A 17403-nucleotide genomic window follows, 5' to 3' on the forward strand; every position below is an offset into this window, starting at 1 on the left:
TTTAGCTTGCTTGATGGGGATTCAACATCTCAAGAAATTTGATGCCATCCAGGACAAAGTAGTCTGCCTGATTGTCATCACATCCACCACTTTAAATATTCATTCCCTTCTCCACCAGTCCACACTACTTGCAATCTGTACCACTTGAAAATGCACTGTAGTTAAATGTTCAGACTACTCTGCTGGCAACTGTATAAATCTAAAACCTAGGCCACCAAGGAGGATCAAGTTCAAGTACATTGTCACTTCAACAGTATACATGTGTGCCGCCAAACAAAGGAAGTTCCTCCAGACCAAGGTGCACAACATGGTGCATAAAACTTGCACATAACACATAAATAATATTACCAAAAATAAATTAGCAAATAATAAGGTTCATTTGTGACACAAGTTTAATATGTGGCGAGACCTGGGTGGCAGGGAGTGCAGTAATTTTATGACCTGGGGAAGAACCTGTTTCCCATCCGAACAGTATTTGACCTAATGATACAGTATCTCTTACCTGATGGTAGGGGATCAAAGAGATTGTGGGCTGGATCAGAGGACTTCTGGTAAAATTTCAAATGGGTGAAAGAGAGATCGGCATGATTCTCTCAGCAGTCTTTGCAACCCTTTGTAGGGTCTTGTGGTCAGATGCCTTGCAATTCCTGTACCAGACAGTGATGTAGCTGGTCAGGACACTCTCAGTAGTGGTCCTGTTTTTTTTAAAAAAAAGAATGGTGGTGGTTGGGAGGGGAGTTGGCCTCAATCTCCTCAAAGCTGAGACACTGCTGTGCTTTCTTTACTAAAGAGGTGGTGTTGAGGGACCAGGTGAAATGAACAGCCAGTACATAGAACCCCTTCATCACTTGTGGGTTCCCCTCCAACTCGCATGTAATTGCTAATTTGAAAGTGTCATATTGCTGCATTAAAATCCTGAAGCTGCCCCCAGAATTGTAGGAGTGCTTTTATAAAGAAGGACTGCAGCCATTTAAAAAATGTGTTTCAACCCCCACCTTCTCAGCCAAGAAATGGGCAGTAGGTACTGGTCTAGCAAACAGTGTCCAGATAGCAACAAGTGAAGAAATAAACATTGTTTTTATTGCCAAATGCTAGCATTTGGTGAGTAAATGCCCAGAGTCAAAACAGCAGCTATTTTCAACATAAAAATAATAATGTTTCTTTACAATGAACGCAGTAGCATACTGAAGGAGTACTTGTTCCACTTCCTGGTTTTAAAAAAAAGTTTCCCCTCCCCCTTTCCTCTTCTATTCCCCACTCTGGCCTCTTACCTCCTCTCTCCTGCCTCCTCCTCCCCTTTCTTCTATGATCCACTCTCCACTCCAATCAGGTTCTTTCTCCAGTCCTTTACCTTTCCTACCCACCTGGCTTCAACTATCATTTTCTAGCTAGCCTCCTTCCCCTCACGTCCACTTCTTTATTCTGCCTTCTTTCCCCTTCTTTTCCAGACCTGATGAAGGGTCTCAGCCCAAAACATCAGCTGTTTATTTCCATGGATCCTGCCTGACCTGCTGAGTTCCTCCTGTATTTTGTGCATGTTGCTTTGGATTTCCAGCATCTGCAGAATTTCATGTTCCATTTTTAGCTACTTTAGGCTGTGGGGCGTACTATTAATGTTGTTTCCGTTCACTAGCCACATGAGTTGAGAATTTTTTAAAAAGTGACAAAATAATTTGAATGGTATTATGGGTAATGGGAGGATAAAATTAGTTTAAAGGAGTCATGGAAGATAGTATTTCAAGAATTCATTGTTTTATTTTCAGACTTCAAGTGACTTCAAGCTTGGAATGAGTTTACAGATAACTAAAGCGAAAATAGTTGAATTATTTGTATGTGGTTATGGGTAACTGTTATCTTAAAGGGTGAAATGTGAATAAATAGATTCATGGCTTAAAGATTAAAGAAGAGGAACAATAAAACCAAGTGGAATAATAAAATCACTGCAGATGTGCGACATAGATGGGCTTTGAGGCAGCTTTCATCATCTACTTTTCCAATGGATTTCTGTCATTTAGCTGATGTTCAGTATGTTCACCTTTGTATGACATTCATTCAGAGTTCCATCTTTATCCACATTGTGGTGGAGTCAGCCAAATCAGAACTTGGCTTGAATACTGTAGTTTGATGATAGGTATTCTTTGGTGAAGGTCACCTCCTAATTTCCATTAGTATGTTCGCCACCTACCCACAAGGCCAATAGCTCTCCAAGTTAATGGAGCTGGTTACAAAGGAGTCTGCTTTAAGTGTCGCTAATCTAGTCACTGAAATGTCCAATATGTCAACCACAGGGATAGATAGGCTTAAACATGTGAAGTCCTCCACAGTCCAGTGCGTCAAATTGCCAAGGTGTATGAAGTTCCTGAAATTTTAGCATCCATCTGTCTCGAAGGACAATGGGTGATGATCATCGTCCTCTCAAGCCTGGGCAGAAGATATGGAGATCCTGAGATCCCCACTCATCAAGATATCCCTCTTGGCCTCAGCAGTATAGTCCAAAGGAAAGCTTATGAAGAAATACGTTTGGCACCAGCTTGGCTGTAGGAGCTGCAGGAAGTATTTTCAATGACGTCCAGCTGCCTTCGGGGCTGTACTCCAGATTTGCTGTCTGGGTTTACTCCCGTAGCCTTCGTCTCTCCCACAAGGCTTTGGAGCTATTTACCCATAGCTGGGGACCCGGTTAATGAGCATTAGGGAGTGTCCACATGCTGGAGGGCCTGCATGCTACATGTGCAGGGGCCAGACCTCCTCCCCATCCTCTGTAGTTCAGCCTGAGTCCGAAGGGAGTTCAGTTTCCATGTGTCACCAGCGAGGAGGCGCTACATGAGGCTTGCTGTTGGAAAGGCTGTGTACTGGCAGGGAGAGACTCATACCTTCAGCTCTCCTTTTTGCAAGACTGCTAGCTAGCAGTGGAAACTAAAAGTAAGAGCGACAGACACTATCCACCACATTACCACACTAGACACATCACAAAAACTATTTTGACACACATATAATATTTTATATATTCACAGTTTTTATTAGTCTGCATTGCAATGTAGACCCAGCTGGTGGCATAGTGGTATCAGTGCCAGACTTCGGGACGAAAGGTCCCGAGTTCGAATCCAGCTGGCTCCCCTGCACACTTTCCATCCGTGCTGGGTTACGAGCTGGTGATCTCTTTGGTAAACTCACCTGGCAGAAGGCAGTGGCAAACCACTGCTGTAACTTGCCTCGTACGCGGTTCCCCACTACGTCAGAGAGGCGTGGAGGGAAATCGTCTGCTAACCGGAGAAACTCCAGATGCAATGTACCTTTCTTTATTGCAATGTACTGCTACTGTACAGCAACAAATTTCACGGCATATGCTGGTAATATTAAACTTGATTCTGATTCTGAAAATGTTCTTTAAAAATAAAGATTGCCATATGTTCTGAGCCAACTCTTGCAATACTTGACTGAGAAAGGACCCCTGCTAAATTCAGTTTACTGATAGATTTTTACCTTTTGCTGTGCAGCAATGAGAAATAAAGCCAGCCAGCATTATTTGCAGTTGTTTTTGGCTGATTCAAAGCTCAGTTTCTTTGGGAAGTAGCTTGACGTTTGCAGCTGAGCTCAGCTTTCCATTTGAGGATGTTGTGGTTCAACTATCTATGCTGTTGATTCGGCTTTCAACTTTGTGACAGCTAACTCATTTATGATTCAACTTGCCAATTATAAGCAATCTATTTCAAACCACTGATTCTAGGGGGATGAATCTCAAAAGGATTGTAAGAGGATTTGATCACACAAAGGATTAATGATGGATATGTTACACAGCTGAGCTGCATCCATTTCCCACACATGTACCCCGAGTGAAAATATCCTGTTTATTTGAAGTGCATTAACCTTCATGTTTAGGAAAATTGCGTTATTACTATCAATATCTTTTAAAAGGGAGGAAACAAATCTGTTACATCTGTTCCTGTTTCTGAAAGCTACTTTTTCGTGCTCCGGTGTTTTTCTACAGTCCAATGGTAGGTTAATTGGTCTTTATAAATTGTCCCATGATTAGGCTAGGGTTAAATTGGGGATTGTTGGGCAGCATGGCTTGAAGGGCTGGAAGGGCCTATTCTGTACTGTATCTCAAGTAAATATACTGAGAACAGGAGTTGTAGAATTGTTGGAAGTGAGTCTATAGGTTGTGGTCTTAGGCCCATGTTCCGATGTAATTTCATCCACTTGATATGTTAATGTGAATCACTTACAATAGATCCTGCCTGACATGCTGACTATTTCTTGCATTTTCTATTAATGTTTTAGGTTTTCAATATCTGTAAGATTTCGTTCCAATTATTGTTGAAATGTTAAACTAACTTCTGTTAGCCAGCTTGGGATACACTTTCTATTTCTGCATAGATCAACAGATGTCCTGTGCCCAATAAGCCTAGTGTGGAACCCTTTGAGCCGCTGTCGTGTTCACGCATCGACAGGCAAACTAGTTATCATTTCTACTTGTATGCAGAGTAGAGCTGAATTACAGTTGCTCTATTGAACCTGAGATCTTGTGAAAACTTTTCAAAACAATTTCATTGAGTATCATGTAAATATAGGGCAGTATTAACTATTTGTCCTTTAGCCATGGTTTATATCAGTATTGGCCAGAAATGTTATTATATATAATTTGAGGCAATATTGATAGTGTACTAATATACACCAGTAGCCACTTCATTAGGTACCTCCTCTACCTAATAAAGTTGCCTCTGAGTTTATGTTTGCAGTCTTCTACTGCGGTAGACCATCCATTTCAAAGTCCAAGGTGTTCAGATATGTTTTCCTACATTCCTTTGTTGTGTTGCGTGGTTATTTGTGTTGCTGTCACCTTCCTGTCAGCTTGAACCAGTCTGGTCATTCTCTCTGACCTCTCATTAACAAGGTCCACAGAACTGCCACTCTTTGTCACACTGTTCACTGTAAACTCTAGAGACTGATGTGTGTGAAAATCTCATGAGATCAGCAATTTCTAAGAAACTAAAACCACTCTGTCTGGCACCAACAATCATTCCACGGTCAAAGTCACTTAGATCACTTTTCTTCCCCATTCTGATGTTTGGTCTGAACAGCAACTGAACTTCTTGACCGTATCTGCATGCTTTTATGTATTTAGTTGCTGCCACATGATTGGCTGATTTATATATTTGCATTAATGAACAGATGTACCTCATGAAGTGCCCACTTGGTGTATATTATACCAGATTACATTCATGTTTTTAGTCAGAGCATATGTCAGCAGTTAATAGTTGAAGGGGATCCTATAACGTGTGACGTCTGATAACATCAGAATACATTGACTAATTCTTTAAATGTTTCTGTGTTTATATTGAAGTATATGCTCCTTTATTACAAGTAATTAAATGCCCAAACCTTGAATCTTTGATGTTGGTAAGACATGACCGTATTACATGATGAAGCTTAGCCAATGGACTGAGTAACCTACTACTCTTTATAACTTGCATGTTCATATTGTTCCTTGTTTGACATTTGCTAATATTAGTTCAGCTTTTCAATATTCTGTGCTTGTAACAATTTTTGGTGCGATATATAAACTTCTTTGCTGAATTCATGTAGTTTAGTGGAGCGTAGGGCTACAATTTATTTTTACTTAATTTTTGCATAACAAAGCATAAAGGTTTCCTGAATATTTGGCATAATTCACATTCAGCAAAAGGCTGGTGTTTTCAGCCCTGCTTAATATCCTGTGCATTTTCCCATGCAAGCTGCTGATTTATTTTAATTCCCAGAGAATGAATTCCCCAGTGATTGTAATGCACCTGCTTCATGTTCTATTCCCCACCACAAAAATGAGATTCACCGCCCCCCCATCCTCCAGGAGCAATTATGTTAAGTGCCTGAATAGTGTCAGGACTGTGTAATTTTAGTAGATTGATTGCAGCAAATGTGCTTTGCATTTTGTAAACAGTTGTGGAGTGGTGGTGGGGCAGAAGGAGAAGGACATATCCAATGATGAACCCTTCATGGTCTGGCTTTTATTGGAAATTCTTTTTAAATTCATTTGTGTCAGTCTGGCCAAGTAGGTGTGGTACAGTAACGCTATAATCGTGATTCTACCTGACAGAACAAATGCACTGATAATGAAAAGAGCACCATGATGTTATTGCCTGATTTGATTCAGAGGCTGACTTCAGCTGGCACTTTGAGTGACAGTCGCTTTTGGCCTGGTTGGGTCATGTTGCAAGCTTGTTATATGACCAATAAGGCTGCAACTGTAAAACACCAGAAAGTGTGGAGTCCCGAGGTAAAGATCGGTGCAGATGGCATGAGGCATGGTGTGGAGACCTCTGGTTTCTTTAAAGTTCAATTTACTTGCTGCTTTTGTGTGAGAGCATAAGGAAGGAGAAGGTGATACGGTAAAACGGAACTTTGAAGTCCTGAACCTTGAAGCATATTTGGGAATTTAACACTTTTTTTCAAGATGATATGCCAAGGCAAAGTAGTGAAGTATCCTTTTGAATTGAATGTTATTATTTAATGTGATTTACTTGTGTTTGTTCAGGAATGTGTAAAATATAAGAAATCCTATGAGATGCTGGACACTGTAAAGTGTCAATGTAACAGTTAAATAAATCTTGCTTAGAAAGTCACCTTCGGTGCCAATTAAAAATGAATGTCTGTTTTCACAGCCCCAGTTGCATTGCTGAAGGGATATAGATATCAAGATAAATTGATGTGTCATTGAATAGAGAACCTGCCACCATTTGTAAAGAAATCAACTATAGTTTTGTGTGTTATCTTAAAAATCTCTTGGCCACAAGACATAAGACACAAGACATAATGCCATATGTTTTGATAATTCGAGGTTTTGTAAATGAACTTAGAATAAAGTTTAAGGAGTAGACAACATAAATTTGGGCTAAACCATTGTACTTGAAGAGTAAGTTAGAAAATGTCCATAAAAATGTGTATAGTGGTTTTCTGCATTATGGTGGGAGTTTGGACCTCAACATTAAAAGTTACGTTGAATTCATAATGAATGTAGAATATAAAGATTTATTTTTGATGGTGTTGCCATTTTGTTCTTCATAATCTTTGACTATTGATAGACCAACTTGACTACCATAAATAGGAAAAACATTGGGAATTATCCCATCAGCAAAACATACTGCCATTTTCATGCTGCTTAAGATCTACTGTGCCCCACACATGGGCTTAACTTAGTCACCATAATCCAAGGACAATGAAGCGTGTGATTTGATGCTGTTTTGAAATTTTCTAGCATACATTTATAACAATTAGTATTTAGCTTTAAATTGGACTGTGGGAATCTGAAGATGTTAGATATATAATGTATTGATGATGACACATTAACTGCATTATCACATATAATACCACTTTGCCTTGTTCCTGATTTACAATGACTTGGTCAAAATTTATGTTGTTTGTTACTTATAGGTAATTCTAACTGGGCAAATGCTGCAATTCACACAATTTTTTACCTTATTGCCATCCTGTCTATAAAAAGATGATGCTATGTGGCACCACGTTTCATTCCTATAGTCACAGTGAACTCCTTACACACGCTTCAAATGTGCGATCATTTTTATTTGGCTTTGCATTGTAGTATTGCCATTGTTGTGATCATGGTAGCTGAGATTAACTTGAAGTAGAAAGTAGAAATTAGTTGGTTCATATACTCTAAATGTTGTGTTTTGTATTTAAAATGAAGATGGTGCAGATGGTGCCTGTGCAGTTTTTCAGGCATTGTAAAAATGGAGCTATTTAAACCAGCATGTGCCGTGGTATTCATCAGCTGTTACACTGTAGCTTTGAGAAAATCAACCTCTTTTATTTTCCTTAACTGCTGCTGGCAGAAGGAATTCCTCTTGCTGAGAGCTTCGCACTCAGTGATATTGAGAATCACAGTACAACTATTTACTTGATCCATTTTGTGTTTGGTGACAAATGGGGATGGAGCATTCCTCTGCAGACGCAAGATTTTTTCTCCTTAATTCGCTGCTGGGAACATTTGTGAGTATTACTTATTGCCCAGATAGGTTTAAACAAAAGTTCCCTGATTTGGTGTTGTGCAGCATTGCTCTCTGAACAGTAAGTGCTCATTGTTGGTTTCATATGATAGTAAGTTTCCACTGCTCTGCTGGCTTGCAGTAAGATAGTGTACCATGTGTTTCATTTCTAGTGCGTTCTCTGTCATGTCATTGCTATCAACGGTTCAATCTACGCTGATGGTACCTTTTGTGCGTTTTGCCATTAACTCTGGTACTGTGCAGCTTCATACAGAAACTGTGAGTGTGAATGAAGGGACTGACTTTGTTAGTGCCGGCCTCAATTACAGTTCGTTGTGTGACTGCTTTTCAGCACATTTTCTAAATGTAGTACTTTCAATTCTTAATATTACTGTATCCGTTAGCATTCTTCACAAGTCTTGCTTTTCCTAGCCATGTTGTTAGCATCAGTGGTATAGTTTTGTTTAAAACTGAAGTATCAAAAAATGTTCTGAAACTTCAGTCTTGAGTAGTTGGAAATGGCTTCTTCATTTTAAATGGAGGGATCAATTTCATTCTTGTTTTTCACTCTAAAATGCTGTTTATCCTCTGGACGTGATTTTTTTTATTCCCATAGTCAAATTTTGCTCCGCCCTACTTTTAAAGATATTGTTTAGTAAGTGAGATTAAATTGTTGCTTCATACACATCTTTTTTTATATAATCAATGAGTATTTTTGTCATCTATTCATTCTGCCCAGTAGCTTAAGTTACCAATTGTGACTTGTACATATAAAATGCTTGTTTATTCATTTATAATTTATACCTGATATCAATAAAAGCATCATTGTAGGCAGTGCATCTGAATACAATGAATTATAAAGGCATATTAGTAGATCAAACAAAGGGACAAAACTGTGGCAAATGGATTTCATTATGGCAAGTATGATATCAACCACTTTAGATCTATAAAGGAGAGAACTGTGGATGTTATCTATGGTAAAAAGCATTTAATGGGATGGAATGCTGTCTCGTCTATTCGCACTGAAATACAAAGGGGTAGAAGTTTTGCCGCAACTATACAATGATCCAGGTCATGTTTTCAACAGGAGGAGGAGATCTGGGAACACTATAAAGGATATATTGGTTTTGAGGAATGTGGTTCCCAATAAGATAACCAATGGTTAAATTATAAAGGAAATAGTATGCAAGTACTTTGAGTAATGAAGATGAATTTTAAAAGAAGACCCACTCTCTGCCTCTTTCTGAAAAATACAAAAAAACTGGTATTTAATGAAGACCACTGTAGTTTCATCACTCAATTGAATTGAATAATAATGCAAACAGGCTTTTTCCACTGAGGTTGGTTGAGACTAGGTTAAGGGTGAAAGATGAAATATTTGAGGGGGATCTTCACTCAGAGGGTGGTGAGAGTGTGGAACGAGCTGCCGACAGAAATGGTGGATGCGGGCTCAATTTTAAAATTTATCTTAAATTTGGGTAAGTACATGGATGGTATGGAGGGCTATGGTCCGGATGCAGGTTGGTGGGACTAAGCTGAGTAACAGTAGATAGACCAAAGGGTCTGTTTCTGTGCTGTAGAGCTCTCTGACTATAATGATGTATCCTCTGTGTGATTTGCAAACTGGCATAGAATGTTTGTTTAAATTCCCTACTGCGAAAGGTGGGAAAACTCCGCAATGTTGCAGTTTCCGTACTGAACATCATGAAGAGGCTTGTGTTGTAATGTAGTAGAAGCAATCATGAACAATTGGCCGCAGCACCAGGTGGTTGTATGCACACATCTCAAAATTGTAGTTGGTTATGTGGTGAAATGTTGGCAGTCTCACTGAAGTTTTTCTGCCAAGGCAAGATGATTTTGAACCATTTCAAATAATGATAGACAATGCTTGCTTGGTGAAGCTTTTTAACTAAAGCTTGTCCTGTTTTTCTTATGAACACTTATGAAAGATGTATATGTATACTTCACTATAACACTGAAGTTATGAGGTAGTGCCTGCCATTTTTCAGTCACAAGAGACTTGATGGCTGAGTCAGCTTTATGTAAGATACACTTATATTTTGCATTAACAACACAGATTGTTAATTGAATTCCTATCCCACCACACCAAGTAGAACTAAACTCAATCATATCTGTGACCTTAGAGAAGTATATCAATTAATTCACGCTGTGGTTGAAGGTATTAAATCCATAGTATTGTTTTAAATAGTGGATATGCTTTAAATTGTAGGAGTGATAATCCATTTTAAATTCATAGTCTGTGCCTGTGGGAATCTCAGTCTGTTGTATTCTGATTTATCTGTTGTTTAATATGCAGATGTTGTATTTATTTACATCTGTAGTTTATCCATATGCTAAATGCACCACTGTAATTACAGGTATGTGGATCTCTGACATTCTCAACTAAATGTTCAGAATCAGGTTTAATATCACTGACATGTTGTGAGATTTGTTGTTTTGCAGCAGTTGTGTAGTGCAATACATAAAAACTATAAATTACAGTAAGATATTGAATATAAAACTAGAGTACAAAGTTCAAAGGAAATATAATCAAAGTACCTTATACAACAATGAGATTCATTTTCTTGTGGGCATACTCAATAAATCTATAGAATAATAACCATAACAGAATCAATGAAAGACTGCCCAACTTGGGCCTTCAGCCATATTACAGAAGACAACAAAATGTGCAAATACAAAATAAAGAAATAATAAATAAGTAAGCAATAAATATGGAGAAAATGAGATGAAAGTCCTTGAAAGTGAGTCTGTTGGTTGTGGGAACATTTCAATGATGGGGCAAGTGATGTTAGGTGAAGTTACCCCTTTGTTTCAAGAGCCTGATGGTTGAGGGGTAGCAACAATTCTTCAACCTGGTGGTGTCAGTCCTGAAGCTCTTGTGCCTTCTTCCTGATGGCATTAGCAAAAAGAGAATATGAGTGTTGGTGTCCTTGATGTTGGATGCTGTTTTCCTACGACAGCATCTCATGTAGATGTGCTCAAAAAAGGGGGAAAAAAAGTGAGGTAGTGTACATGGGTTCATTATTCATTCAGAAGTCTGATGGCGGAGGGGAAGAAGTTGTCCCTGAATCATTGATTGTGGCTCTTCAGGCTCTTGTACCTCCTCAATGGTAGAAATGAGGAAAGGGCATGTCCTGGGTGATGAGAGTCGTTGATGATGGGTCTTTTTGTTGGGAAACACACAGGTTGTCGATGCAAGATAAACATTTACAGATTTTCCTCTTGTGGCTTTTTTTTTCCAAAACAAGAAAGTGTTTTTGTACATGTATCTTTATTTGGGGATTTGTTGGGGATTTCTGTCTTTTTCACACCTATAGGGATTTTTCAGTGTTATTGGGTGTGGCTAGGAAGATTTGTATCCAAACTTGTATTATATCATTCAATTAAATACTTAAATTGATTTATTCTCAAAAACCGTGGACATTGTAGAGCTATAAAACACTACAGCACAGAAACAGGTCCGTTGATCAATCTAATCCATGCTGAACTAGTAATTTGCCAAGACCCATAAACCAGCACTGGACTGTAGCCCTCCAGACCTCTCCCATTCACGTACCTATCTAAATTTCTCTTAACTGTTTAAAACAAACCCGCATGCACCGTTTCCACTAGCAGCTTGTTCCACACTCTCACCACCCTTGGAGTGAAGAAGTTCCTCCTCTTTCATCTTTCACCCTTAACCCATGACCTAGTCTCACCCAACCTCAGTGGAAAAAGCCTGTTTCCATATATCTTAACCATACCCCTTGTTGCATGAATGGAAGTCACTGGGGAAGAGTATTAGTAGATATGAAGCAGCCTCTTTATTGAATAAAACAAGATACGACAGGCAGGCATCATATGAAGACCCTTTCTGGGGGTGGGGGGAGATGGGGAAGGTCGCCTGTGCCCAACACTACACACATTTTACGTGCTAAAGATCAAAGAACATTCAGGACAATTCAAACAAATCCATATTTTCAGTGCCTTCTTGAACTACACATTTTAACAATTCAAAATGTATGGATCTTCCCACCATCGCACCCAAAATAAGTGTATATTACTGTCATATCCATGAAATGGGATGTTGATTGGATCCATGCATATGTAGACAATCAGTTAAGGGCCTGTTTCTTGGTCTGTCTGGTCTGCATTTTAGCTTAATCTTCAATATATATTTGAATCTGAAGGCTAGTGGTCAAAGTCCGTTCAGTTAATTGCTACATGTTCTATACCCAAAAATCACCCTAGCACTCATCATAATTTTGTATACCTCTATCAAATTTCCCCTCAATCTTCTATGCTCTAGAGAAGAAAGTCCTAGCCTTTTCAATTTTTCGCTATATCTCAGGTTCTCAAGTTCTGGCAACAGCCTTTCAAGTTTTCTCTGTATTCTTTCAATCTTATTGATATCTATCTTGTAGTTAGGTGACCAGACCTGCACCCAATATTCCTAATTAGGCCTTGAAGTTTGTACGACTTCAAGATAACATCCACATTCCTGTACTCAATACTTTGATGTATGAAAGCCTATGTGCCAAAACCTCCCTTTACAATCCTATCTACCAGTGGCACCACTTTCAATGAATTATGGATCTGCATTCCCAGATCCCCTCTTCTACTCCTTATTGCTGCCCCCTTCAGCATTCAAGTTCTATCATGGTTTGTCCTCCCAAAGTGCAACATCTCACACTTGTCTGTATTAAATTCCATCTGCCATTTTTCAGTCCATTTCCTACCTGGTCCAAATTCCACAGGAAGCTTTGATCGCCTTCCCCACTGTACACTATGCATCTCAATCTTCGTGTCATTGCAAATTTGCTGATCCAGTATATCACATTATCATCCAGATTGTTTGTATAGAAGGCAAACAACAACAAACCCAGCACCAATCCCTGCAACACACACTTAGTTACAGGCTTCCAGTCAGAGACAACCATCTGGTATCACACTTTGGCTTCTCCCACAAAGCCAATGTCTAATCCAGGTTGTAAACACAAAATACTCTGCAGATGCTGGGGTCAAAGCAACATGCACAATACGCTGGAGGAACTCAGCAGGTCGGGCAGCATCCATGGAAACGAACAGGAGACCTTTCGTCAGGACTAAGATGGTATGAACATTGAATTCTCCAACTTCTGGTAATTCCCTCCCCCTCCTTTCCCCCATCCCAGTTTCACTCTGCCCCCTCCTCCAGCTGCCTATCACCTCCCTCATAGTTCCACCTCCTTCTGCTACCCTTTGTGCTTCCTCCTATTCCTTCTTTACCTTTCCTGCCTATCCCCTCCCCCACCCCTTGATCTTTCCCTTTGTTGTGCGTGTGTCTAATCTAGGTTACTACCCCATCTTGTATGCCAAGCAACTGAACCTTTTTGACCAACCTCCCATGTTGGATCTTATCAAAGGCCTTGCTAAAGTCCATGTAGACAAAATCTACTGCTTTCGTCAACTTTCCTGGTTACTTCCTCAAAAAACTCTAGGATTGGTTTGACACAACCTACCACACACAAAGCCATGTTAACTATTTCTAATCAGTCTCTATGTATCCAAATACTTTTATAGCTGTTCCCTTAGATACTTTATGATTTAGAACTCAAGCTAGGTCCTAGGACATCAAATGCTTCCCCAGATTGTTCAACTATCGTGAAATGATTTGTTTTCCTTTTTCATCGCAAGCTTCAAGATGCTAAGGCTGCTATAGCATTAGCTTACTTGGGAGACTTAAGTGAAACCTAGCCGTGTTTAAATGGGCCATGAATATTATTCCAATATGAATCTGCACTATACACAACTGCAGTAATAAATTCTTCATCTTCAGTTCTATTAATGCCAGCATCTCTGTAACCACCTTACAGCATTTATGTAGATGTGAAAGTCATACAGCACAGAAATGGATCATTGGGAAAGAAGTAGGTGGGAGAGTCTCACTGGCCTGCTCTTTCAAAGAGAGTCATTTAGCAAAATGGTCTCCTTCTGTGTTTAACATTTTCTCTGAGAGTAATTCAAAACATTCTGTGCATTATTCATACATTTGCTATTTCAGTGTCACAACACAGCCCTAGGAGCACAGTTGAGGGAGAAAAGTTAATAATTTGGATTTTGCAGAGACTCCATAATTTTAGACCTCTGAATTTATCCATTAAGATTCAAGGATCTGAGAGGTATTAGGATCTATAAACTCTGTAAAATGTCTACATTAGTTGGAAAGTCTGAAATATTTGGTAATAAACTTTTATGCAGCAAGCATGTATGTAGTTAATTGCAAAGATCATAAAACAAATCATCAAAGAACTTTTCCCATAGAGAAATTATAAGAATGAATTTTATTGCCTTCAGTCGTGTTTACATACAACAGTAAATACCAAGAGTGATTAAGTTATTGGTCTGTTACAAGTATGCATTGCATGAACAGTCTAAAAGATGGGATAGACAATCAATTGCAAAATAGGTGAAGAGGTTTTAAGGTTAAAGAAGGACAAAAGACTGCTAATGCAAGAGAGACTGCAGATGTTGGAAATCTGGAACAGCACACATAAAATGCAGGAGGAACTTGGCAACTCAAGATAGAATTTATGGAGTGGAGTGAACAGTTAACTTTTTAGGCTAAGACCCTTCATCAGGAAACGAAAGGGGAAGAAACCAGATTAAGAAGGTGGGGGGAGGGGGAAGGGGACTTGAAGTAAGAAGATGGGAGACGGTAGGCAGGATAGATAAAGGGCTTAAGAAGAATGAAACCAATAGGAGAGGACAGTTGTTCATGGAAATGGATCTGGCAGCATCTGTGGAGGGAAATAAACAGTTGTCTTTTTGAGCTAAGATCCATCATCATCCTCCATCCTGATGAAATATGTCAGCCTGAAATGTCAACTATTACTTTTCTTCATTGATGCTGCCTGGCCTGCTGAGATCTTCCAGCATTTTTTGTGTGTTGCCCAAGAGACTGCAGATGCTGGAATCTGGAGAAAACAACCAACTGCTGGAGCGACTCAGGATATCAAGCAACCTATATGGAGGCAAAGGGATAGATGATGTTTATGTCTTCAATAAGCCAATAGTATTTTGTGAAGTGTTGTCAATGTGGAAACATATTTGGGAAGAGTGGGGTTCTCTTGCATCTTGGGTTTATTTTATTTAGTGATTAAAAATTAATATAAATCCTTGATTAACTATAGGTGACTGTTCAAGGAACTGTGAATCTGTATTCCCAAGTCCTTTGGTTCTATGTCACACCTCAGAGCCCTATCATTCACTGTGTAAGTCTCAATCCTGATTTGTCCTTCCAGCATGCAACACCTCGCTTGTCTGCATCAAATTCCATCTGCAATTTTTCAGCCCATTTTCCCAGCTGGTCAAGATCATGCTGCAAGCTTTAATAGCTGTCTTCTCAGTCCGCTATGCCCCCAATGTTGGTGTCATCCACAAACTTGCTGATCTAGTGGACCACATTATCATCTACTTCAATAACATGCATGATAACCAGCAGCAAATACAGCACAGATCCATGTAGTACATCACTTGTCCCTGGCTTCTGGCGGCTTCTGCTAAGCCAATGTTAGATCCAAATTGGCTACTTCATCTCAAATACAAATAACTTGACCTTTTCATTAGCCTCCCATCTGGGACCTTGTCAAAGACTTTCCTAAAGTCCACGTAGACAGCATCCACTGTCGTCTTCATCAATCATCTTGGTAACCTCATTGGAAAAACTCTATAAGATTGATTAGATGTGACCTACCATGTACAAAGGCATGTTGACTGCCCCCAATCAAGTCCTATCTATCTAACTATTTACATATTCTGACCATTCAAATGCCTTCCAATAATTTACCCATAGGTGATGTCAGGCTGTATGGGCTATAATTTCCCACCTCATTCTCAGATCATTTCTTGAACAAAAGACCAATAATAGCTATCCACCAGTCCACTGACTAGCCTCTCGTAAGATACGAGGTGATACCTTGTCAGGCCTTGAGGATCTCTCCGCCCTAAATCTTGTCAAGTCAGCCAGCACTACCTCCTTGTAATCCTGATAAGTCCATGAATTCACTACTTTTTTCCTCAGTTCTGTAGTTTCTGTGACTTGTCTTCGGAGTAAATCTGATGCAAAAAATTCAGTTAAGATTATCCCATCACTTTTGGCTTTATGCCATGGATGACCATGCTGATTGTCAAGAGGACCAAGTTTGTCCCTTGTTATCCTTTCACTTCTAATATAGCTATGGAAATCCTTGGGATTCTCCTTCACCTTGTCTACCAGTGCAATTTCATGTCCTTTTTTAGTCTGCCTGATTTTTCTATTTCTCTTAACTGGTCTCTTGCTCTTCTTATGCTTAAGTACCTCATTTGATCTAACTGCCTATCCCTGATATGTGCCTCCTATTTCTTTACCAGGGCCTCAATATCCCTTGTAACCAAGGTTCCTTGCTTTTTATTCTAACAGGGACATTCATATTCTGTATCCTCAACATTTTACTTTTAAAAGCCTCCTACTTACCAAGATCTTTTTGGTATCCCCACCCACACCTGTCAGATCTTTTCTGATGCCAACAAAATTGGCTTTAGAATTTAGAATCTCAACCCGAGGAGCAGTCCTATCATTTTCCATAATTACTTTAAATCTAATGGAGTTATGATCACTAGATCCAAAGTGTTCTCTTGCTCGCACTTCTGTCTCCTGCCTAGTTTCATTCCCTCAGAGGAGATCCAGTATTATACTGTCTCTGGTGGGAACTCTACATATTTGACAAACTATCCCTTCCAATTCCTTTACAGTATGGGAGTCAATGCATTCTTGGTGTTAGAGAATCACGTCATGACATTTAAATTCAACTTAAGTTGATAACTGACCAACTTACTAGAAATACAGTAGATTGTTCTTTCTCCCCTTCTCGGGAGTGAAACTGCTCTCTCCATGTATTCTGTTCTGTTCATTCCTTTGGTTGGCTGTGGGGCATCCTCTCTACTTTCTATTTTAAAGATGAAAGTGTATTTGGAATTCATCCATGTTAAATTTATTTGACATGCTTTATAAAAGTGTATTAGCTACTTTCTCAAAGTGCATCTCCAACATATAGACCATGCAAGGGAGTATTTGGTGATCATTGCTCAGTCAGCCAAATCTACATGAGACTAGCATGCACATCCGTTTGGCTGTCTGACAGACTCTGAATAAAGGCAGCATGCTAATGAAGACAGCAGTTTATAATTATCAAATCTCATGGTGCAAAAATGCCATTTGTTTTCTACAACTATGTTGCCAGATAACATTTTTCTTATTTGGATATTTAGAAACTGAATGACTGGGCATGCGTTCAGTACATTTAGTTTTTTAATAATACGCTCCATGCCCAAAGCATGTTGGAAATCAGGGATAGATTTAAAAACCATTTTCCATAATGACTTCTAT

At 39.2% G+C, this 17403-nt stretch overlaps 1 protein-coding gene across 7 annotated transcripts in view; it reads left to right on the forward strand.

The window, feature by feature from the left end:
* The window catches only part of tmcc2 (transmembrane and coiled-coil domain family 2), a 189033-nt gene that overhangs the window by 115549 nt on the left and 56081 nt on the right, over positions 1 to 17403 (forward strand). Inside the window, exons 1-2 of one of the 7 annotated variants that reach the window (XM_063065375.1) lie at positions 6303 to 6474; positions 7845 to 8001. The exons of 4 other annotated variants lie outside the window; for them this stretch is intronic. In XM_063065375.1, coding sequence (XP_062921445.1) covers positions 7936 to 8001 — 66 coding nt within the window. In that variant the 5' untranslated portion in view covers positions 6303 to 6474; positions 7845 to 7935. Of the gene's footprint in view, positions 1 to 6213; positions 6272 to 6302; positions 6475 to 7844; positions 8002 to 17403 lie in introns of those variants that run through there. 2 more of the 7 variants (XM_063065376.1, XM_063065377.1) reach the window with 2 other exon arrangements.

The sequence above is a fragment of the Mobula hypostoma genome, chromosome 13, assembly GCF_963921235.1.
Source record: "Mobula hypostoma chromosome 13, sMobHyp1.1, whole genome shotgun sequence".
Classification (NCBI taxonomy): domain Eukaryota; kingdom Metazoa; phylum Chordata; class Chondrichthyes; order Myliobatiformes; family Myliobatidae; genus Mobula; species Mobula hypostoma.